Genomic DNA, 22795 nt, shown 5'->3' on the forward strand with positions numbered 1-22795 from the left:
GGCTCTTGATGGCAACTTTGAACAGAATTGAGATGGATATTTGGTGTCTGGTCCCACCACCTGAACAACTATATTACTGCAAGAAGTTAACCATGAAGTCCTGAAAGGAGCTTATACTTCCAGAGGCTGAGCCAACTCTCTTGAAAAAGAGATAACCACTTTCAAGCTAGTATGAGCAAGTGCTCAGCAAAGCTGTCTCCCTTTTTTGGAAAGCAACTGGTAACTAAGCAGTGTAGGAGGTAACCAAGTGATTTAGCTAGCCACATCTGCTCCTAGGTCTCATGGCCTATCAATTCTGCTCCAGGAGTTGACTCCAGCTTCCAATCCTAGTGGTTTTATTCAATATCACTCTGAATCAGGTTGGGAGGACAGGGTGAATGAAACAGAATCCAGACGATACAACAGAGCAAGAGTAGCATTACAACATACAAAGGCATGTAGTAAGTCAGCAAAGTAAGCACAAGAGATGGAGTACTATTACAGTTTACTGTCACCGGTGATTAAAAAATAACTACAAGACACAGCCCTGCTTAGGCACTGCAAGTAAAAGCTACCCTCTCCCAGGACTTTCTTTTGTTTCCTTAAATTTGCTCATTTGGATCTTCTGAGAAAAAAATGCAACTTGGTTCCCAACTCTGTGAGTGAGCATGTGTGCAGCTGTTAATGTGTGCAGCCACGGAGGAGTCAAGTTGGGCTGCAACAACTGTGGCCTTACTGATTTGATCGAATACCTCCTCCTGGGAAGAGTAATGCAGAGAAAGCCAAAGACACAGCAACAGCACATTCCCCACTTAAATACATACAGTAAGTTAACATATTCTGATGCTTAAATAAGTTTTAAATGTTTTCTCTCAATATTTTTCCATTAACTTTCTTAACTAGTTGTAGAGCTAAGACTTTTTTGTTTGTTTGGCACAGCAATCAGACATCTGGGGACTATCCCCTTGTTAGTATGTTTCTCCTCACCCCTGTAGAGGTGGAACACAGGTGGCTGGTTTAAGTGGGCTAGGCTGGTGGAATTCCAGAGTTGAGAACCAGTGCTTAGAGTTGGATTGTGCACCTCGATGAACCAGCCAGTGGACTGAGTCAGGTAACTGAGCACGCTAAGTTTGTCTGAGAAGTGGGGGAGAGGCCAGTTTCCTGGCTTTCTGTTGTAAATGGGAAGGGACATTTACCTAAAGGTATAAATTGAAGGTGGGTGGGGATACAAGGCAGACTAGAGGAAATCACTGGGGAAATACTGGAGTTTGATTAGATTTGCCTGATTGGGCACAGGCATTCAAAAAAATGCCAATTGGGATTTGGAGCAATTTTGGCCTGGTTTGTTTTCTTGAGAAATTTGGAAGAAGAACCATGGGAGAAGCAGAAGCTTTTAGCCTCCATTTTCCCAGGCCCTTGTTTTCTCTGATCACTTTGAATTTCCCTCTGGTACTCAAGGGAAAGGAGCAAGAAGGGAGATTCAAAGATGATCTGGGGACTTAACCAACAGCAGACCAAGATGGAGCTTGTGGGGAAGGGCCTAGGCTGTGGCTTGATTGTCAGGCAGTCCTTTGCTCAGACATCTAAGTCAGAGAGCTCAAGGCCTCGTTGCTCCATATACTGTTTATTGGGTGAGGGGACAGCAAAGGTTGGGGCAGTTGCTGATGTCGAGTCCAGGACAGATAGAGCAAAAAAGGCAGCATGCCAGCTTAGCCCCCTTCTCTAGGGCATTGATGTTTTTGTTCCCCTTTCTGTGGCCTGGCTCAGAATTTTAAGGGGGCGTCGGAATCAGCTGGGCCATAGGTAGATCCCAGCCACTTCTGAGACGCTGAAAATGCACCAATAGTTTAGAAGCTCCACCAAGAACTAGGGCAGTTGGTAGAGGCATATGTGTGTGTAGGGTAGTGGGGGTGGGGAGGGATTCCTGGGTTAGCACAATAAATTATAGGGTCATTTAGAGGTCGAGTTGTATTTTCAGTTCTTAAAAATATATATATATATTTATATATATACATCTTTATATGTCTCTATACATAACTATACTGCAGCACAGTAGCAAAACATTTAGTTAAAAAATCCAGCAAGAATGCAGCAAAACACTCCATGGAGGCATGCAGGCTAGGATGAAGGCAGTAGGAGGGGAGCCTGTATGGTTGCCATAGGGGTGAGTTCCAACCAATGGGTGGCCCACCCAGCCACCAGAGCACCACCTGGACATGTGCAAAGATATACATGCGCACATGGAAAAACAGAAAGGTTTTGCAGAGAGAGCAGTCACCACAGGAAAAGATCTCACATGGTCATTGTAACAGGCAACTGCACAAGCCCCCATGACCTAGTTCTCATGTTAATAAGTCAACTAGTAGAGACCTCCTGAAGTTACAAGTTGCAATTGGCAGGGATTGGGGGAGAAACACCACCACACCTGGCTTTCCTGACCCCTCTCCTCACCTCCCTGAGAGTATTTCTTTCATTCATTTCCTAGCATCAGCAGTTTTTCTGCCAGTCAGAGAAAAACATTCCCCAACTCCCTGAAAAAGTGAACTCCCTTGAATCCTTTGCAGATCCCAGGCCATTCACAAAAAGCATATCTCAATTAAATATTGTAGTTGCTCAAGATGCACGAAAAGAACTGAACAAGACAACTCGGAACAAGAATCTTTGGCCAATGAGAAAATGTAAACCTCTAAGGAGACCTGATTGAGTCCAGACAAAAATGTATTAGTGTAAAGAATTGGAGGATCTTTCTTGGTGGTGCTCATGTTTGTTCTGAAATAATTTAGTCTAGCCTGTATTGAGGTTTCGAGAGTTTTCAGTAGAATCCTAAATGTTGTGAGTTCTTCCATCTTTCCAGGATTATAGTTGAGATCCTGATGGTGTTGGAGAATCATCAGATTTTGCTTCGTCTTCATGATGTCTGTGATGCCACAAATTTCCTTTAGAGAAAAAAAGCAAATATAGAAACAAAGAGGTTAGCACATTGCCAGCCTAAATGTAGGGACCCTAAAGAGAGCAAACAGTCTTTTAGGAGACACTCATTTGTTCATATTGTATCAACCATCTCTGAGCCATCTTAGAAAACCAGCTAATACCATGCGAGCCAAACACAGATGGGATGAGTTCTTAGAACCTGATAATCCATGAAACGGCTATTGACCCCTTCTGAGTATTCAGAAAGACTCTCAAGCACCATGGGTCTCCTAGCTGGCAGATTCTTTGGGACTCAACATAGCTGGACCAAACACAACTTGATCCAGGAAATTCTCTCTTGGCATCTGTGCAAGTCTTAGTCTCTCAAAAAACAAAAAACTACCACCCTCCACCCTTTTCCCCCTATGTCCACCATTGTTATCTCTCTCAAGCTTCCAGGTCATCTAGGCTCAGAATTTAGGAGAGACCACTGACATCAGAATTGGCATAACTGACAACTCTAAGGGAACATTCTTTTGAGTTCCACTGACATATCAAGAACATTTAAGTCCAATTCTGAAGAAGTGCTCAGTCGCTTCAGTCATGTCTGACTCTTTGCAACCCTATGGACTGCAGCCTGCCAGGCTCCTCTTATTTCCCAGGCAAGAATACTTGAGTGGGTTGCCATGACCTCCTCCAGGGGATCTTCCCAACCTAGGGACCAAACCCATGTCTCTTGTGTCTCCTGCATTGGCAGGTGTTTTCTTTATCACTGTGCCACCTGGGAAGCCTGTATTCTGAAGAAGAGGTGGAACCAAAATTCAAATAATGAAACAAAGTTTGCATTTCCAGGGACCGACTATAACAGATACAGAATAGGAGTGTTTAGATAGGTCATGAAAACTGTTCCTGACACTGTAGGTGCCCATACCAACACCCCCAACCCATGTCAAATAATACTGCTTTCTGGAGTAGGACCAGAAGCTTGTAGTTGTATTTGACTGGGAAAGAGATCTAAATATGACTATTTTGCAATACTTTATCAACAAAGAAAGGAATGAATCAAGTGGAAAGTTAACTGCTTATTCTCATTTTTTCCTCTGCAGCTGTTTACATCACAGAGACTGCACCGTAAGGTTGCCACTCAGGCTCTCTCCTTGTTAGTGTCCATAACCACTTGCTTTTTTTTCTTAAGGGTCTTTCTTTCTTTTTTTTTTTTTTTGGTCACACTGCACAACATGTGGGATCTTAGTTCCCCAACCAGAGATCAAGCCTGTGCCCCCCGCAGTGGAAGTATGGAGTCCTAACCACTGGACCGTCAGGGAAGTCCCTCCATATCACTTTCTAACTCATACCTTATCCAAGAGACTTCTTGGCATCACCTAAAGTTGGCTCCCAGCTGGCTGCCTCCTCCATTACCACCGTACCTGCACACATTTCTAATGTGAGCTTCAGGTCTTTGGGAGGGAGGGACCTAGGCTGCTGGGAGGTCTTCATGACCTTGATGCCTGTGGGGGAAACTTACCAATAAATCCCTGGATGCCTTGGCCTGATTGAGACTTGTATTCCTCTTCTGACTTCCTTTTCCCCAATTTGGGGAACTTAACTTTCAGTCTGAAGCTTTTGCTGTCAGTGTCTGAGGACTTTTCCTAGCAAAGCACGACAAAAGGAAGGTCAAAATGTTAGTTGCCTAATAGAAACAATTCTTAGAGGCTTGGAGAGATGGTGAACAAGGATGGCTGCAGGAAGCTGGCCAATCTGATATCTATTCAGGTGTGGGAGACATCCCTACTCACTAGTACCATACCTGAGAAGGCATCTGGTCTTTACCAAGATCCTACTCTGTGCCAGACGCTTTGCTAAACGCTTTAATGTGTGTGTAGTCAGTCGCTCAGTCATGTCCAACTCTTTGCGACCCCCATGGACTATTGCCCTACCGGGTTCCTCTGTCCATGAAATTTTCCAGGCAAGAAATACTGGAGTGGGTAGCCATTCCCTTCTCCAGAGGATCTTCCTGACCCAGGGATAGAACCCGGGTTTCCTGAACTGCAGTCGGATTCTTTACCACTGAGCCACCAGGGAAACCCCTAGCCCCTAAATAAATGCTCTCATATGTATAACTGCTCTTCTGAATTGCCTTTCAGAAGAAACCTAAGGTAAGGGCACAGGACCTTCCCTCTCAACCAAAACTCTGGAAAGCCCAATGAATGACTGACTCTCCTCCTGCTTTTCCTCATCAAAGTGGATCTGCACCTTCTGTGGCATTAAGGCAAGCAAGGTGTGTGTCAGGTGCCTTTCTTTCAATCTACTCTGCCCTTCTTTAGAGCCTCATTTCTTCATCTTTATGGAAATACTGAAGTCCAAAAAGAGATTATGCCCAGGAAAGGCAAACTCGAATATTGAGACCTCAGAGCATGGACTGTTTGTCTTAGTTCTCTCAACATCCAGTCTGTCTGTCTAGGCCAGGGGCTTGGTGCTAGATAGTTGAACTGAAGAAGAAAGTGCTACAAGATTTTGCTTCCTTATCTGCATAACAGCATGTTTTCCTTTCCCAGAGGGCTGCTGGTCAAGAGCAGCAAAGGCATATGATAAAGTTATTAAACTATTTAAGATCTGAATTTGCCCATGGCTTTTTCTCTTAAATGGTAGCCTAATTGCTGCTGCTGCTGCTAAGTCGCTTCAGTCGTGTTCGACTCTGTGTGACTCCATAGACGGGAGCCCACCAGGCTCCCCCGTCCCTGGGATTCTCCAGGCAAGAACACTGGAGTGGGTTGCCATTTCCTTCTCCAATGCATGAAAGTAAAAAGTGAAAGTGAAGTCGCTCAGTCGTGTCCGACTCTTAGTGACCCCATGGACTACAGCCTACCAGGCTCCTCCGTCCATGGGATTTTCCAGGCAAGAGTACTGGAGTGGGGTGCCATTGCCTTCTCCGAGCCTAATTGCTGCACTAGTCCAAATCCTTGTATGGCTTGCTCACATTCATATAACTGGTGTATAAAGTCAGAAAACAGGTATAATGAGTAAAATAAATAAGGATTCCTACACAGTGTTGAAATGAGCAATTCCATGGTAGAGAAGTTTAAAAAAAAACCCTGTCAGACCATAATGGGAGTAACTTACTTGGTGATAGGTAGACATCTTTCAGTCATTTGATTTATGAAATGCACTATTTTTCTATCTCGGGAAAGCACTCAGAATTGTAAAAAAACGACAGCATCCCCAGAGCTATACTGTAGCCACTGCTGCCATGCTTGATTTTCTTTTAAGCCACACATCTGCTAGGGGAAGGCACTGAGAAAGCCTGCTTTCCTCCAAGAATGGGAGGGACAGAAAGCAGCAAGGGAGAGGTGATACTTGGTAGATGTAACCACGAGTATGGCCTGGGCACCAACCATTTAGAACAAATGTTGGCTGTAAACAACTGGTATTGGCCCTAATGGTATGTACCAGATGAAATTCAGTCCTGGCAGCAGGTACTAAGCAGGGGAGGGGAATTGTGGCCAGGAGAAAAGCACAGAAAAAGACCAGTCTTGCTTATTCTTTTCCAATCTTCTCTACAGAGTGGTTCTTCTTTCTGGTTATGTTCCCATGGTCATCTAGTTTTTCAATGTGCTTTCTGCCTTGTCCTGTCTACTTCAATGGCGAGGAGATGCAAGGAGGAGGCTCCATTAAGCTCAGGCTGAAAGCCACTACTGGTCTCCATCTGCTATATCAGTCATTGTGTCCTGGCTTACACTGGAAGGCAAAACCCTCAGGAAGAACCCCTCTTTCCCTTTATTTCCCAATCCACAGGTCACATACCTCCGGAAAAAGGATTGAATTCATCCAGTCAATCTTGGATAGCTTTTCAAACTCCTTACTCATGGCATCCAGGGAAATTTTCAGTGCGGCCTCATATTCAGCATTTCTCAGCTGGTGAAAACAGGAAAAAGAGTGAGTATCCAACGCCAATACGTCATAGACTCTTGCCTTCTCCCCAACTCCCAGTCCCTGCCTAGTGGCCATTAGACCACAGGTTGCCAACCTATATCTCCTTTGGTCCATAGGTTCACTGGAAAGTATAGTCAGCCAGCTCTTTACCTTCTCAAAAGGGAGATTCAGGAAAAAAATCAGATAGTGATGTTTTCTTTGGAGCTTGGCACACTCACAGTTTGAAAGTAGAGAGGTCCTTTGACCAGTATAAGTTAACACTGAGTTGTACCCCAACAGCTTAGGGTCCAGGATAAAGGTCCTACCCTTGATCCTCAAGTCTCTGGAGACATCTAAATGTCCTCATAATAATAGCTACCAATTTTTGAGCACATACTATATGCTAGGCACTATGCATACATGATTTCATTCCATCTTCTCAGTAGCTTGATAATACTTTATGATGTACTACTGTTTTCATTTTACAGGTAGAAAAATGAACTCAAAGTTTAGTGCTCAAGATCGCATGACTAGATAGAAACCAGATCCATTTAACTCTATAGCCTACCCTCTATACCATACTATCCCAGAAAGGGTATGTCGGGTGGCTAGATATTAGGGTTGGTGGGGGGGAGGGAATCTTTATTACCCAGTTACCATAATTTAAAGGCTGCTTTGTGAAGCAAGGGGGAGGGCTACAGAGAGACAGGCTCCAAATTTCCCTTCCTGGCAAAGAGGGTCTGCCTCTCCAGGCTGTGCTTTTAGCCCCTAGCTATTCACTCTTAGTAAATAAGAAATAGTTTCAGTTGGCTTGTCTCACAGGTTCAAGAAACAAAGCTTAAGCATTCCCTAGTATCCCCCAGCACCCACAGGATGAACTCTGTATACTCCATGGAAGAGTTAAAATAGATTCTTCTAAAACCATCTCCAACTTAGAAGACCCAAGTTCCAGACCAACAACATGGGTGAGATTGTTCATATTCCATTAGTGAGCTGGGAGGACAGATGCATGCCAATATCATCAGCCCTGATGTCCTTTCCAGATCACCTAACTTGCCTTCATCTCTCCTCCCTGGCATGTGCTCTACTTTCAATTTGGTACTTATGTGGCTTCTTGCTGTGCATGAGCCAGCCTTTAGTGGAACCTTCCCAACTGTCACAAAGGAGTGGCAGGTGAATGAGCAGGGGGGTGGGGATTGGAGGTTATGACCAATCAGGATGGGATATGAGAGGGTGACCAAGTCATGCCGACAAATCATCTGCTTTTGCTTTACAACTAATGAGTTAGGACAGTACAGGGCAGCCCAGGTGCACAGGACACGTGTGTGCACTTGTGGGCTGGGGATCGGCGGTGACAGGCAGACACGCCATCACTTGGGGTAAGGGGGAGAGGGGCAGGGGCCCTTGGGGGCATACTTACAAGCAATGCTCAAAAGGGATTTGGTAGGCAAACCCACAGCCACAGAGTAAAATGAGGAGCTGGGGCCTTAGAAAATGATTCCTGATCATAATAGGAGAGGAGTAAAATGGCTTCCTAAGAACTTCCTATTTGGTACCTAGAGAATCAGGCTCTGAAAAACAGTACATCGGTGGGCCTGAATCTCGTGCTATATTCTCTTGTCCTTCTGGCTCCAAGAGAGACCTTGTCCAGGACTCTTTTCTGAGATAAATGTGCAAACTGACTCAGGGGGCTTTGTTGCTCACTTCTTGTTCCTGTTCGAACACATCACTAAGTCAGTTTGCCGAATAAGGGAAGTGGGAGTTACTGGGTGGGATTTTCTTCATCAAAAGGCTACAACCCTCTCCCGACACTGAGCTCCTTATTGTCCTCCTCCTTCAAAGGGAGAAATAACAACATTCAAATGAAATAAACCTTATGTCCATGTCACCTTCATGATATGGCCTTTCTTAGCTTCCATTTGTACCCAGGTCTCATTTGGATGTTTGTATGTGTGTGTGGGTCCTTACCAGGTCCTTTATTAAGTGTGGTATGTGCTCAGTTTGGGTTGTTGGCTGGTATAAGTCAATTTTCATGAGCCCATGAGCCTCAGGAAAGCCTGAGTGTCAATGAGAGGCCAGGCTCCCATATTTCCTGCTGCTCAAATTGGCAAGGCCATTGAGCTCTACCTATATATAGAAGGTACTTCTGGTGCTGTCTCTAAAGGCTGAAACTCTAGCCTGGGGCTCAGATGCTGGGACAGTCTGGCCTGATTGTCTTTGCCACTCTGCCACCTGTGCAGTGTGCCAATTAGATGTGCAAATGGAAGGGGGAAGTGGATGCCCTTCTTCCAAATCAACTCAGAGGCCCCTCTTCAAATAAACCTTAATTAGATGAGAAGCAAGAACAGCATCTTCCTCAGGGCCTTAGCAGTGAAACTCAAAGTGGGGTGGTCATGTACAGTTGACTCATTAGCGCACACTCACCAGGTGTGCCTATGGGCTCTGCAGTATGAGAAATAGCAACTCTTCTTGTAGCTCAAAAACTGAGCCTCAGTCCATTTTCCCTACCACTGATAAAATCTACCATCTGTCAAGCTGCTAGGCAGAGCTAGGCACTTAATAAACAGTAGTTTGTTTAATCCTCACAACAACCTGGAGAGGTAGAGATTACAATCCCTATTTTGTAGGTTGGGAAACAGAGGTGAAGTTACCTCATACAGATACTGTTATGGATTCATTTGTGTCCCCTCCAGAAAGATATCTTGAAATCCTAACTTTCAGTACCTCAACTATTGGGAAATAGGGTCACTGAAGATGTAATTACTGAGATCATTGGCCTGGTCTGGACCCTGGTGTAGGGTTGGCCCTCATCCAGTATGACTGGTATCCTTTAAGGAGATGGCCATGGGAAGACAGAAGAGAGCACCATGTGAATATGGAGGATTGGAGCAGTGCATCTGTATTACAAGCCAAGGAATGCTCCAAACACTGCCAACAAATCACCAGCAGCTAGGAAGAGGCAAGGAAGGATTTCCCTACAGGTTTCAGAGGGAACATAAGCCTGCTGACACCTTGATTTCAGGCTGCTAGCCTACAGAACAGTGAAACAATGACTTTCTGTTGTCCAAAGTCACCCAGGTTTCACTGTTTGTTACAGCATCCTTAGGAAATTAATACAGTTAGTAACTGGCAGATTTGAACTCAGAGACCGCCAATTTCCCCCACTGTTCCTTACTCTCTTCCCACATGGTGAAAGACGTATTATGGAAACTTGGGAGACATAGAGCAGCTCAAAAGAGCTCACCCTTTTCTACTGAAGCTGTATTGGGTATAATGAGAACACCCTACTTCTGTTTGGTCTCGTATGGACCTAAGTAACATTTGCCAAAGAAGAGGGGGAGATTTTTCTTCAAGGATATGATAGTTCCTATGGACTCGCATAATTTATGAAGTGACATGATCGATAATAACTCTAGGTGAGGATGATGCAGCAGGGACTGCCAGATAAAACCTGGGCAAAATGCTCCTACATGTTTTCCAATGCCTTAGAACCAAGTGCAGACTGTGAGCAACTTCAGATGGGATACATTGCCCTCCCTTGTTCCAAACCCATCCACTCACCAAGTTTTCATCCAGGAAAGCTTTGGTGTCATCGTAGAGCCCTTTAAGACTAAATGTAACATCTACTGCATCATTTCTGGTTAAAGTCTGAGAGGAGAAGAAAAGAAAGGAAGGGAAAGGACAAAGAGAGAGAAGTTGTTGGTTAGTAAGCATGCAACTGGCTTTTCTGCGGGAAGGTAGGGGCAGGCTAGTAGGATGTGGCTGTAAGTGAAAAAGTAATATTCACAATATAGCACAACTAATAGTTCAGCATGGGCACCAACCAGTCAAAACTGATGCCAGCTATCAACTATAAGTGCAGCTGTACTGGTGTGTCCTATGTAGCGACAAAGGGCAACTTTGCATTTATCATCACTGATTGAGTACTCTGGGTATAGGGAAACACAAAATATGCAAACCAGACATAAATTTAAGGCCACTTCTTGCCACTAGCTGCTGCTGCTGCTGCTGCTAAGTTGCTTCAGTCGTGTCTGACTCTGTGCGACCCCATAGACAGCAGCCCACCAGGCTCCCCCATCCCTGGGATTCTCCAGGCAAGAACACTGGAGTGGGTTGCCATTTCCTTCTCCAATGTATGAAAGTGAAAAGTGAAAGTGAAGTCGCTCAGTTGTGTCCAACTCTTAGCGACCCCATGGACTGCAGCCAACTAGGGTCCTCCATCTATGGGATTTTCCAGGCAAGAGTACTGGAGTGGGGTGCCATTGCCCTCTCCATGCCACTAGCTAAAGCCGCCTTTTCCAAGGAATGTGGAATTAGGCCTAACCATCTCTCTTCTTGAAACTCCAGGCCCCTTCCAACGAAGATCTGGCCCCCCCATAAATAGGTAGCCTATATTTTAGGAGATCCTGATCCTGTATGTGGCCCTTTTGTATGGTTTTTCTTAGCATAAAGTTACTTTTAAAAAACATCACTTAAAAATCTTCTGCCAGTGGGTCAAGTCACGAGATGGCACATTTAACATCAAGCATCCTAATCTGGACCTTTCCCTCAAGAGGAAAACCAAGGCAGCCTGGAGTTCAGGTTTCAATGACAAGTATCGCCTTAACAGGTTATACAGGGATCCACCTAGGATGAGGAAGGGCCAAAGCCAAGTTCCTCTCCATTCACAGGCTATTTCTCCTTGAGACCAGTGTGGTAGATAGCTCTCAGGCTGATGAAGTCTGCTATGGGATTCTCCCAGTAGCCACTCTGAACCTGTAACAAGTCAAGGAATATCTGCCTCTCTTTCTATTCCATCCATCAGTTTCCTGCCATGTCATTTGCTCGGGCTTTCTAGCCAGCCTCTGGTTCCTCTTCCTTCCCTTCTATTCCCTTTCCTATTTGGTTTACTCCTTTCCTTCATCTGCCCCTTCGTCCCTTACCTCAATGGGAGTGCAGGAAGCTGCAGCTGTCTCATTGCCACTCTCTTGTTTGTAAAATACATCGTTTAGGGTGTTAGCACTGGCATTCACAGAATCCATGAGGACAGACACATGCTGGTGGACCTTGCTCAGGTCAGTAAGTCTGTAATAAAGCAAGGACAAATAAATGAGTCTAGAGTTCTGAAGGACTTCTGGTCTGAGGTACTTGTGAGGGTTAGGATTAAAAGTAAAAATGAAAGCTCTGAGTACCTGAATTGTATTCTTTACTCCCTCCTATTATTTCTACTCGTTTCTAGGTAGCCACTTATGCCAGAAAATGTTTCTACTCTTCTATAGGTATTCACTTTTGTCCATTCTTTTTTGGGGGATCTTAGTTCCCCAACCAGGGGTGGAACCCCGGGTCCTGGCAGTGAAAGCACCAAGTCCTAACCACTGGACTGCCAGGGAATTCCCACTTTGTCCATCCTTATCTCACCTGAATTAGATACTAGGTACTTTGGAAGAGTGGGAGGCTAGAATAGAGGAAGGAGCTGATTCCAGAAACTCTAAGGCCTTCCTGATATTTAAGGCCAAGGATAAACATTTTAAATCCTGTTGGGTCTGGGGCAGCAGGAAGAGATCAAAATTCATCTTTGGACTTAATGGGAGAAGTCCAAGCTGACCACAAAGACTACTTCCTGTCTGGATTGTTAGAGTCCCTTTCAGTCCTCAGAGCTCTGGGAAAGACTCCTTTCTGAGGTCAGGCTCTGCAGTAGCCTATAGACACAAGTTGGCTTCTTCTCCCCATCCCTTCTTGGGATTTCCAGGCCTGTATCTGGGCCAGACCACTTACCTGCTGATGAGGTTTTCTGCAAGCCGAGTTAAGTGCTGTATCTGGGCATACTCCTCATCAGAGAGGCTATCTTGAAATTCCTGGGAATCCAGCTGGGGTTGAGAGGCAGCTTGGATTTCAGCATGCTTGCACTCCCACATTTTCATTGAGTTCTCAAAGTCCTGGAAATGAAGACAGTGGCAGATCCTAATGACTGCTGTTAGCTAAGAGGGCACATGACAGGTCTGTATGTGAGTCTGATATGTGTGGGTCAAGGGGAATGAGGGCCCCACATATTCCCTCATACACCCATCTCCACACTTTATACATCTGTCCAACATTTTATTCAATGTCTTTAATACTAAGCACTTATAGTTTTGTTGTTGTTTTTACTGTTACAATGCCAAGTCTTGGGACAAGACGCTTGAATCAGACAGATGTCTGCCTTCCAGAAGCTTCTATAGGAAGGCATCACGATCAGTAAGACAGTAGAGCCCATTTCATGCTCCCTTCTTTGCCGAACCTAGGCAATATATGCTGATGGATTTTAGAGCCAGATGTATCTAATTTAACTTTGAATTGTGCTTCTGTCATTCACTAGTCATGTGACTTTTAGAAAAGTATTTAACCTCTCTGGTCCTTATTTTCCTCACCTGTAAAATGGGAATAAGTGTATGTACCTCATAGAAAGAGGAGAGTAAAAAAGTTGGCTTAAACCTCAACATTCAGAAAACTAAGATCATGGCATCTGGTCCCATCACTTAATGGCAAATAGATGGGGAAACAGTGGAAAGAGTGTCAGACTTTATTTTTTGGGGCTACAAAATCACTACAGATGGTGATTGCAGTCATGAAATTAAAAGACACTTACTCCTTGGAAGGAAAGTTATGATCAACCTAGACAGCATATTAAAAATCAGAGACATTACTTTGTCAACAAAGGTCCATCTAGTCAAGGCTATGGTTTTTCCAGTAGTCATGTATGGATGTGAGAGTTGGACCATAAAGAAAGCTGAGTACTGAAGAATTGATGCTTTTGTACTGTGGTGTTGGAGAAGACTCTTGAGAGTCCCTTGGACTGCAAGGAGATCCAACCAGTCCATCATACAGGAGATCAGTCCTGGGTTTTTATTGGAAAGACTGATGTTGAAACTCCAGTGCTTTGGCCACCTGATGCGAAGAGCTGACTCATTTGAAAAGACCCTGATGCTGGGAAACATTGAGGGCAGGAGGTCAAGGGGACGATAGAGGATGAGATGGTTGGATGGCATCACCGACTCAATGGACATGAGTTTGGGTAAACTCCGGGAGTTGGTGATGGACAGGGAGGCCTGGCATGCTGCGGTTCATGGGGTTGCAAAGAGTCGGACATGACTGAGTGACTGAACTGAACCTCATAGATTGTTGACAGGATCTATTTGAGAGAATATATGTAAAGTGCCCAACACAAAGCAGGTAGTTTATAAACTAGACATCCCATCCCTTCACTAGTGCTGTGTCTATGGACTGTGCATAGGCCACAGTGTAAGAAAGCCTGTAATCACTGAACACTGATCAACAATGGCTCCTTTTTAGCTTTAGATGGTTTAGCTGAGGTGGGTGATATTTGTGAATGCAGTATTTTAAGATGCCGTGAAAGTGAAAGTCACTCTGTTGTGTCCAAATCTTTGCAACCCCATGGACTATACAGTCCATGGAATTCTCCAGGCCAGAATACTGGAGTGGGTAGCCGTTTCCTTCTTCAGGGGATCTTCCCAACCCAGGGATTGAACTCAGGTCTCCCTCATTGCAGGCGGATTCTTTACCAACTGAGCTATCAGGGAAGCCCTTTAAGATGCCTTATCAGTTCAGTTCAGTCGCTCAGTTGTGTCCGACTCAAACTCACGTCCATCAAGTCAGTGATGCCATCCAGCCATCTCATCCTCTGTTGTCCCCTTCTCCTCCTGCCCCCAATCCCTCCCAGCATCAGAGTCTTTTCCAATGAGTCAACTCTTCGCATGAGGTGGCCAAAGTACTGGAGTTTCAGCTTTAGCGTCATTCCTTCCAAAGAACACCCAGGACTGATCTCCTTTAGAATGGACTGGTTGGATCTCCTTGCAGTCCAAGGGACTCTCAAGAGTCTTCTCCAACACCATAATTGAAAACCATCAATTCTTGGGCACTCAGCTTTCTTCACAGTCCAACTCTCACATCCATACATGACTACTGGAAAAACCATAACCTTGACTAGACAGACCTTTGGTGGCAAAGTAATGTCTCTCCTTTTTAATATGCTATCTAGGTTGGTCATAACTTTCCTTCCAAGGAGTAAGCGTCTTTTAATTTCACGGCTGCAGTCACCATCTGCAGTCATTTTGGAGCCTAAAAAATAAAGTCTGACACTGTTTCCACTGTTTCCCCATCTATTTCCCATGAAGATCATGGGATGCCATGATCTTCGTTTTCTGAATGTTGAGCTTTAAGCCAACTTTTTCACTCTCCTCTTTCACTTTCATCAAGAGGCTTTTTAGTTCCTTTTCATTTTCTGCCATAAGAATGGTGTCATCTGCATATCTGAGGTTATTGATTTTTCTCCCAGCAATTTTGATTCTAGCTTGTGCTTCTTCCAGTCCAGCGTTTTTTCATGATGTACTCTGCATATAAGTTAAATAAGCAGGGTGACAGTATACAGCCTGATGTACTCCTTTTCCTATTTGGAACCAGTCTGTTGTTCCATGTCCAGTCCTAACTGTTGCTTCCTGACCTGCATATAGGTTTCTCAAGAGGCAGGTCAGGTAGTTTGGTATTCCCATCTCTTTCAGAATTTTCCACATTTTATTGTGATCCACACAGTCAAAGGCTTTGGCATAGTCAATAAAGCACAAATAGATGTTTTTCTGGAACTCTCTTGCTTTTTTGATAATCCATTGGATGTTGTCAATTTGATCTCTGGTTCCTCTGCCTTTGCTAAAACCAGCTTGAACATCTGGAAGTTCACGGTTCACATACTGCTGAAGCCTGGCTTGGAGAATTTTGAGCATTACTTTACTAGCGTGTGGGCTTCCCTGGTGGCTCAGACGGTAAAGCGTCTGCCTACAATGCAGGAGACCCGGGTTCAATCCCTGGGTTGGGAAGATCTCTTGGAGAAGGAAATGGCAACCCACTCCAGTATTCTTGCCTGGAAAACCCCATGGATGGAGGAGCCTGGTGGGCTACAAGTCCAAGGGGTCGCAAAGAGTTGGACACAACTGAGCGACTTCACTTTCACTTACTAGCGTGTGAGATGAGTGCAATTGTGCGGCAGTTTGAGCATTCTTTTGCATTGCCTTTCTTTGGGATTGGAATGAAAACTGACCTTTTCCAGTCCTGTGGCCACTGCTGAGTTTTCCAAATGTGCTAGCATATTGAGTGCAGCACTTTCATAGCATCATCTTTCAAGATTTGAAATAGCTCAACTAGAATTCCATCACCTCCACTAGCTTTGTTCGTAGTGATGCTTTCTGAGGCCCACTTGACTTCACATTCCAGGATGTCTGGCTCTAGGTGAGTGATCACACCATCATGATTATCTTCGTCATGAAGATGTTTTTTGTACAGTTATGTGTATTCTTGCCACCTCTTCTTAATATCTTCTGCTTCTGTTAGGTCCATACCATTTGGAACCTAAAGATCCTATTCAATGAAGAATCTCTTGTTGAGGGAGCAGATTTCTCCATAACCACTGAGGTCTTTAGCTCTCTGTGCATTGTAAGAATGAGGACAACTTTGTTGAAAACCACAGGAGGCAGCTCCTTGTCTCACTCTCTTGGACAGTGCTTTGCAAGTGTCTCTACGTACGAGAGTATCTCAGAGAGCTTGTCTGCAAATGCAAGTTCCCAGGAAATACCCTTCCCCATTCTGATGCAGTGGGACCTTGTGGGGCCTAGGAATGAGCATCTCTAACAGGCACCCAAGGTGATTCTGAGATGTCATGCAGACCTCCCTTTGAGAAATTCTGCCTGACTGGAAGCATTCAGTACTCAAGTGATAGCTGTAGATGAGACAATGGAGGAGCCCAAGACGAGCCTTCCTTTCTTACCCGATCTCTGGTCAACATCTGAGCGGTGTTCTTGTATCTAATCTTGATAAGGCCTGGCCTCTGAACCCAGGCCTCTCCATCCACCTGTACTGGGACACCTTCTTCACCATTGATAGTTATCATCACCTCACGGCACTGCCAGAGAAGAGAAGGAGGGAGAATGGGGAAGAAAAATCAGGCAATGACTATAGACTAATCTGATAATCTCACAGTCACAGCCTAAATGTGTATCTGAACAGGATCAGCAAAATTGTGAATCAGACTATCCCAGGGAGGAAACATATGTTTGCTATAGACTTTTTGCTCCTTTGGTTCCTACCACCTCTATTTCTAACCTCAGCCAGCACCTTGCTGCCTACCAGATACCCTACTCCCTCCACTCTGCCATTCTTATACCTGGTTAATTCCTGGGAGCACCCCACATCCTATGTTGTAGCCACAGAGCTCAGACCCTTTCTGGTGCCCACCCAGCGTGTGCCTACCTGGGCGATGCGATGATGATACAGGTTGATGATACGAGACATTGCCATCTGTACAGAACCAAAGATTGCCACTACCTCTAGCTTCCCGTCATCTATCGCAGGAGCCTCATATTCCTGAAGAAAAAGAACTGTGTCACATATCTCACTCTTGAAGAACCATACTTTGTCACAAGCAGGTATGCTTTGAAAGCTCATAGTAAAATAATTTTTTCTAGCTCATGAAGAGTGGAGAAACTACTACATTATGAAAAGGGGAAGGATGAGGTCAGGAAGCCAACTTGGGAGAAAGGCACTGAGACCTAAACTCAGCTCCTTTTGAGATCACAACTCTTAGCTGGTTCCCTCCCTGTCCAATATAGCATCATAAATCCCCAAAGCCACTGGTCTCATGGCCTTCTTGGGTGAGCTCAGAGGAAAGGATTCATGACCAATTTCTCAGGAGATTTTATTGATAGACCTCCGTAGAGAAAAGATCATAATGTAGTCAACCTTTCAAGGATCTGTCAGGCTTGAGAAATGGAAAATTCAAAGTCCATGCAACACGGAAGAATTGATCTGATCCTCAGGTTTTTGGTTGATTCTTGTGCTATGGGGTGGTAATTGCCTTAAAAATACTCATCATACAGCTGCTAATAATGGTCCCCAGCCTGCCTCCTTTTCCCCCACACTCCAGTCAGTTCAGCTCTCCTTTCTGATAGACTTTAGAGGGGTCAAGATTTTTCTCCCTCCCCATTCCCTGTTCCATACTCACTGTGGTTGCCGTGCTGCTTCCCCAAAAGTTGACGCCTCCGGCATAGCTGGTAATGTTGAGCACTACAATGCCTTGCAGATTTGGCAAGGAGATGGCCTCTCCATCACACTGAAAGAAAAGAGTAGCCCTTATTGGCTGGCTCTTCAGATACCAGTGTGAAGGCATATTTACAGACATGGGGGAAGGGCTCTGTCTTCTTGTCATGCTATCATTTTCTTATCCATAAAATGGAAACCTATCTTCATGCTTTACTCCCATGAGTGAGGATTAGAGTTAAAGCTTGAGAAGAACTAAGGATATAGAGGGAAGTTGATTCCCAAGGTCATGATATTTCCTTTCTTGATGCCCAGGAAGGATCATCCTCTTTTTCTACTGACCTCCAGGTGCACTCGTTCTTCCAGTTTCCTGTAAGAGCGCTGAAAGAGTTCCTTGCTTCCCAGAAGGCCATACCACATCTTGTTCTTAAAGCGGCTACTACAGGGAGATAAAGGTAGAGAAAGATAGTCAGAGGGTGAATAAAGGTAAACAGATGAAGAAAAGTAAGACGAGATACCATCTTATTCCTCAAGTGCCTTGTTATAGGGAGGAGTCATGGTAACGTGACACAAGAGGGAATGCTAGGATAGTGTAACTGGAATCCTTATTCATACACCAGCTGTAATGGGTTCCTGGGTGTCCTTGAGACTTCAGCGTCCCATTGATTTGTCACTTGCTGTTGATATTGGTTCAGTTTTGCAAGAGATAGGCTATATTTTAAAATAAAGCTCATAAAAAGCTGTGAGCATAACTGGCTTGTACGTGTTAAGTCACTTCAGTTGTTTCGACTCTTTGCAATCCTTTGAACAGTAGCCCACCAACTTCCTCTGTCCATGAGGTTCTCCAGGCAAAAATACTTGAGTGGGTTACCATGCCCTCCTCCAGGGGATCTTCCTGACCCTGGGATCGAGCCTGCTTCTCTTATGTCTCCTGCATTGGTTTCTTTACCACTTGCATCACCTAGGAAGCCCAACTGGCTGGTACATACCAGCAAGTGCCACTCTGGGAGATCAAGATTTTACCCTCTTGGAATCAATTTCATTTGAAATATGTGACAGACTGAAGTTTCTTTGAAGCATAACTTTTCTGGCAAAGTGGAGGGATTTTGTAAGACCTGTATCTCAAAGACTTCAGTTCAGTTCAGTTGCTCAGTCGTGTCTGACTCTTTGAGAACCCATGGACTGCAACACGCCAGGCTTCCATATCCATCACCAAATCCTGGGGCTTACTCAAACTCATGTCCATCGAGTCGGTGATGCTATATCCAACCATCTCATCCCCTTCTTCTTCTGCCTTCAATCTTTCCCAGCATCAGGGTCTTTTCAAATGAGTCAGTTCTTTACATCAGGTGGCCAAAGTATTGGAGTTTCAGCTTTTAGCATCATTCCTTCCAATGAATATTCAGGACTGATTTCCTTTAGGATGGACTGGTTGGATCTCCTTGCAGTCCAAGGGATTCTCAAGAGTCTTCTCCAATACCACAGTTCAAAAGCATCAATTCTTTGGCACTCAACTTTCTTTATAGCCCAACTCTCACATCCATACATGAGTACTGGAAAAACCATACCTTTGACTAGATGGACCTTTGTTGGCGAAGTAATGTCTCTGTTTTTTAATATGCTGTCTAGGTTTGTCATAGATTTTCTTCCAAGGAGCAAGAGTCTTTTAATTTCATGGCTGCAGTCACCATCTGCAGTGATTTTGGAGCCCAAGAAAATAAAGTCTGACACTGTTTCCATTGCTTCCTCATCTATTTGCCATGAAGTGATGGGACTGGATGCCATGTTTTCTAAATGTTGAGTTTTAAGCCAGCTTTTTCACTCTCTTCTTTCACATTCATCAAGAGGCTCTTTAGTTCTTCTTCACTTTCTCCCATAAGGATGGTGTCATCTGTCTATCTGAGGTTATTGATATTCTCCTGGCAATCTTGATTCCAGCTTGTGTTTCATCCAGCCCAGCATTTTGCATGATATACTCTGCATATAAGTTAAATAAGCAGGGTGACAATATACAGCCTTGACGTACTCCTTTTCTGATTTGGAACCACCCTGTTGTTCCATGTCCAGTTCTAACTGTTGCTTCTTGACCTGCATATAGATTTCTCAGGAGGCAGGTCAGGTGGTCTGGTATTCCCATCTCTTTAAGAATTTTCCAGTTTGTTGTGATCCATACAGTCAAAGGCTAAACACTTAATTCAGTGCTATAGAATAGAGCTAAGCTTACTAGACAGACTGTAGAGGAGGGCCCAGTGGAGAGAATATGGGACAGGTAAGGATATCAGGAGACTTGTGGTGGAGGTGGGAAGAACAAGGTCCTGCTCACTGTAGAGTCTCTGATAAAAGCAGGCAGGATACTCACAATCCCTAGAAAGGCTGGATAGAATCTACTCTGAACTTTCAAAGTAGAGTCACAGAAATGAGCCACCACAAGGCATGGGTTTTGAAATGTAACAAGGCTAGCACAATATTATTTGCACTCTGCTTTAAACCATAAGTTCTCTGGACACTTTAGTTTCCTCATCTATTAAAAATCAGAGCTTAGTTATACGGAAATGCAAAATACCTAGAACAACTAAGACCATTCTTAAAAAAGAACAAAGTTGGAGGACTTTCATCTCCCAATTTCCAAACTTACTATAAAGCTACAGTTATCAAGACAGTGTGGTGCTTGCATAGGATAGATACATAGATCAGTGGAACATACATGAGAATCTAGGGAAAAAACCTTTATATTTAGGGTCAAGCAATTTTTGACAAAGGTGCCAACACAATTTGTTGGGGGAAATACAATTCAAAGGGTAGTTTTTAAAAATGGTGTTGTGGTAATTGGATATCCATGTGCAAAAAGATGAACTAGGTTCTTACCTAACACCACACATAAAAATTAACTTGAAGCAGGTCACAGACTTAAAGGTAAGAGAAAAAAACAATAATTTTGGAAGAAAACAGAGCAAATTTTTAAGACCTTGGGTTAGGCAAAGATTTCTTAGATACAGCATCAAAATCATGGTCCGTAAAAAAAATAAATCGATTAATAGGAACTCATCAAAATTCAAAACTTTTGTATATCATAAGATACCATTAAATGAAAAGACAAGCAATAACAACAAAAAAGACAAGCAACTGGGAAACAATATTTTCAAAATGCTTATCTGATAAAGTACTTGTTTCTCAGTGCAGACCTGTTGTGAGAAAGATCTTCTGGTGGCAGGTGGCAGGAGTGATGATGGTGGATGGAGGAGGTGCTTATTTTTCTTCATAATTTCAATCTACCAGAAGAACTCTGAGGCTGCCTTAGGGTATATCTACAGTACAAAAGTACTGGAAGGTGCCAAGCAGGCCAGCCCTGAATGGGGTAAAATCAGTAGGTCCAGGGGAACCAGGTTAGGAACCCTAAGAACTAGTAGAGTGATCTTTGGTACTTTGCAGCCTTGCCAAGCAAAAGCAGACCTGAAACTACTACTAGGACCTTGTCAAATTCTCAGAGACAGAACAAAGATAGAGAACTGGCTGAATCAAGTCAATGCAATCTGTTTTCACTAACAGTAACACAGTTAGCTGTATTTACACAGCAGTCCACAGGTCAAGACCATGAAGATGGCTCCAAGTTCAGAATACCAGTGCAGTCATCACAGATTTGGTCAACATTTGGGGCAAGCTATCTTATTAGGCTAAGCTTCGGACTAATGTTTTACTTTCAAATGACGGACTCTTTACTTTTCAAAAGAGTTCTGTTGTTGTTTGTGATGTGGGGGATGCAGGAGTACATGTGTGTATTGTGATTGTGTGTTTGCATGTGGGCAGGGAAGTTTCTTTTCCTTACTTGTATTGTCCTGGGTGTTCATCTCTTCTGGTGTTGAATTCCAGAGAAATTTTAGCATCTAGTCCAATTCCAAAATAGTTGTTCATGACACGCTTTTCTTTGAAGCGTCTGAAATTAGCCAAAGGGAAGAAAAGAGTAGACATTGGTATAGGAAAGAAGTGCTATTATCACTGGGCTGCAGACTTTATCTGAATGTTCAAAACCAATGAGCGAAGGCCTGTTCTACATTGGATACAAGGCTTAATATTCTTGAGAGGCACATGCAGATATCCTATTTTGTTAACAAGTAGCTTATTAGCTGTAAGAGAGGATACCCAGCCAGCTGGGAGGATTCAGTGGGATTGAGACTCATAATGAAGAAGTAGTCTTTGGAGACTGTCAGATATGAGTGGCCAATATTTTCTCCACATAAACTAGAGGGAAATAAGAGTCACTGACTTATTCCCAAAAAGAACCCTCAAGTATCTCCTATTTTTTTAAATTTTAAATTTATTTATTTTAATTGGAGGCTAATTACTTTACAATATTATATTGGTTTTGCCATACATCATCATGAATCTGCCACGGGTGTACACGTGTTCCCCATCCTGAACCCTCCTCCCACCTCCCTCCCCGTACCATCCCTCTGGGTTATCCCAGTGCACCAGCCCCAAGCATCCTGTATCCTGCATCAAACCTGGACTGACGATTCATTTCTTATATGATATTATACATGTTTCAATGCCATTCTCCCAAATCACCCTACCTACTCCCTCTTCCTCTCCCACAGAGTCCAAAAGACTGTTCTATACATCTGTGTCTCTTTTGCTGTCTCATATACAGGGTTATTGTTACCATCTTTCTAAATTCCATATACATGCATTAGTATACTGTATTGGTGTTTTTCTTTCTGGCTTACTTCACTCTGTATAATAGGCTCCAGTTTCATCCACCTCATTAGAACTGACTCAAATGTATTCTTTTTAATGGCTGAGTAATACTCCATTGTGTATATGTACCACAGCTTTCTTATCCATTCATCTGCTGATGGACATCTAGGTTGCTTCCATGTCCTGGCTATTATAAACAGTGCATATTAAAATGTATGATGAGAGGAAACTCTGTATTACTGTTTTT

At 43.8% G+C, this 22795-nt stretch overlaps 2 protein-coding genes and 1 non-coding gene across 3 annotated transcripts; 1 reads left to right on the forward strand and 2 right to left on the reverse strand.

Moving 5' to 3' along the window:
- Positions 1-234: 234 nt before the first annotated feature.
- Positions 235-12708, reverse strand: DGKK (diacylglycerol kinase kappa). Its single transcript, XM_024988404.2, has 6 exons — positions 12553-12708; positions 11721-11862; positions 10360-10446; positions 6691-6801; positions 4415-4538; positions 235-2915 (listed from the first exon to the last, which is right to left on the reverse strand). The coding sequence occupies exons 1-6, from the start codon at positions 12696-12698 to the stop codon at positions 2836-2838; spliced, it is 690 nt and encodes a 229-aa protein (XP_024844172.2). The 5' UTR covers positions 12699-12708; the 3' UTR covers positions 235-2835.
- Positions 12709-15572: 2864 nt separating this feature from the next.
- On the forward strand, positions 15573-15644 carry TRNAC-ACA (transfer RNA cysteine (anticodon ACA)). The gene has a single exon. It is a non-coding gene; the product is annotated as a tRNA-Cys (tRNA).
- Positions 15645-16182: 538 nt separating this feature from the next.
- Positions 16183-22352, reverse strand: LOC132344348 (diacylglycerol kinase kappa-like). The gene is made up of 6 exons (XM_059883838.1): positions 21680-22352; positions 18199-18295; positions 17822-17929; positions 17071-17184; positions 16589-16723; positions 16183-16248 (listed from the first exon to the last, which is right to left on the reverse strand). The coding sequence occupies exons 1-6, from the start codon at positions 21820-21822 to the stop codon at positions 16183-16185; spliced, it is 663 nt and encodes a 220-aa protein (XP_059739821.1). The 5' UTR covers positions 21823-22352.
- Positions 22353-22795: the final 443 nt, after the last annotated feature.

The sequence above is a fragment of the Bos taurus genome, chromosome X (genome assembly GCF_002263795.3).
Source record: "Bos taurus isolate L1 Dominette 01449 registration number 42190680 breed Hereford chromosome X, ARS-UCD2.0, whole genome shotgun sequence".
NCBI classification, from domain to species: Eukaryota; Metazoa; Chordata; class Mammalia; order Artiodactyla; family Bovidae; genus Bos; species Bos taurus.

Coding starts and splice junctions, on each gene's coding strand:
- LOC132344348 (XM_059883838.1), bottom strand. CDS start 21,822: ATGTCTACTCTTTTCTTCCCTTTGGCTAATTTCAGACGCTTCAAAGAA. Junction 18,296..21,679: donor GAACACCCAGGACAATACAA/GTAAGGAAAAGA, acceptor ATCTCCCTGTAG/TAGCCGCTTTAAGAACAAGA. Junction 17,185..17,821: donor GAAGCAGCACGGCAACCACA/GTGAGTATGGAA, acceptor CTTTTTCTTCAG/GAATATGAGGCTCCTGCGAT.
- DGKK (XM_024988404.2), bottom strand. CDS start 12,698: ATGAAAATGTGGGAGTGCAAGCATGCTGAAATCCAAGCTGCCTCTCAA. Junction 6,802..10,359: donor CTTTCCTGGATGAAAACTTG/GTGAGTGGATGG, acceptor TGTTTTCACCAG/CTGAGAAATGCTGAATATGA. Junction 4,539..6,690: donor ATTCAATCCTTTTTCCGGAG/GTATGTGACCTG, acceptor GTGCTTTGCTAG/GAAAAGTCCTCAGACACTGA.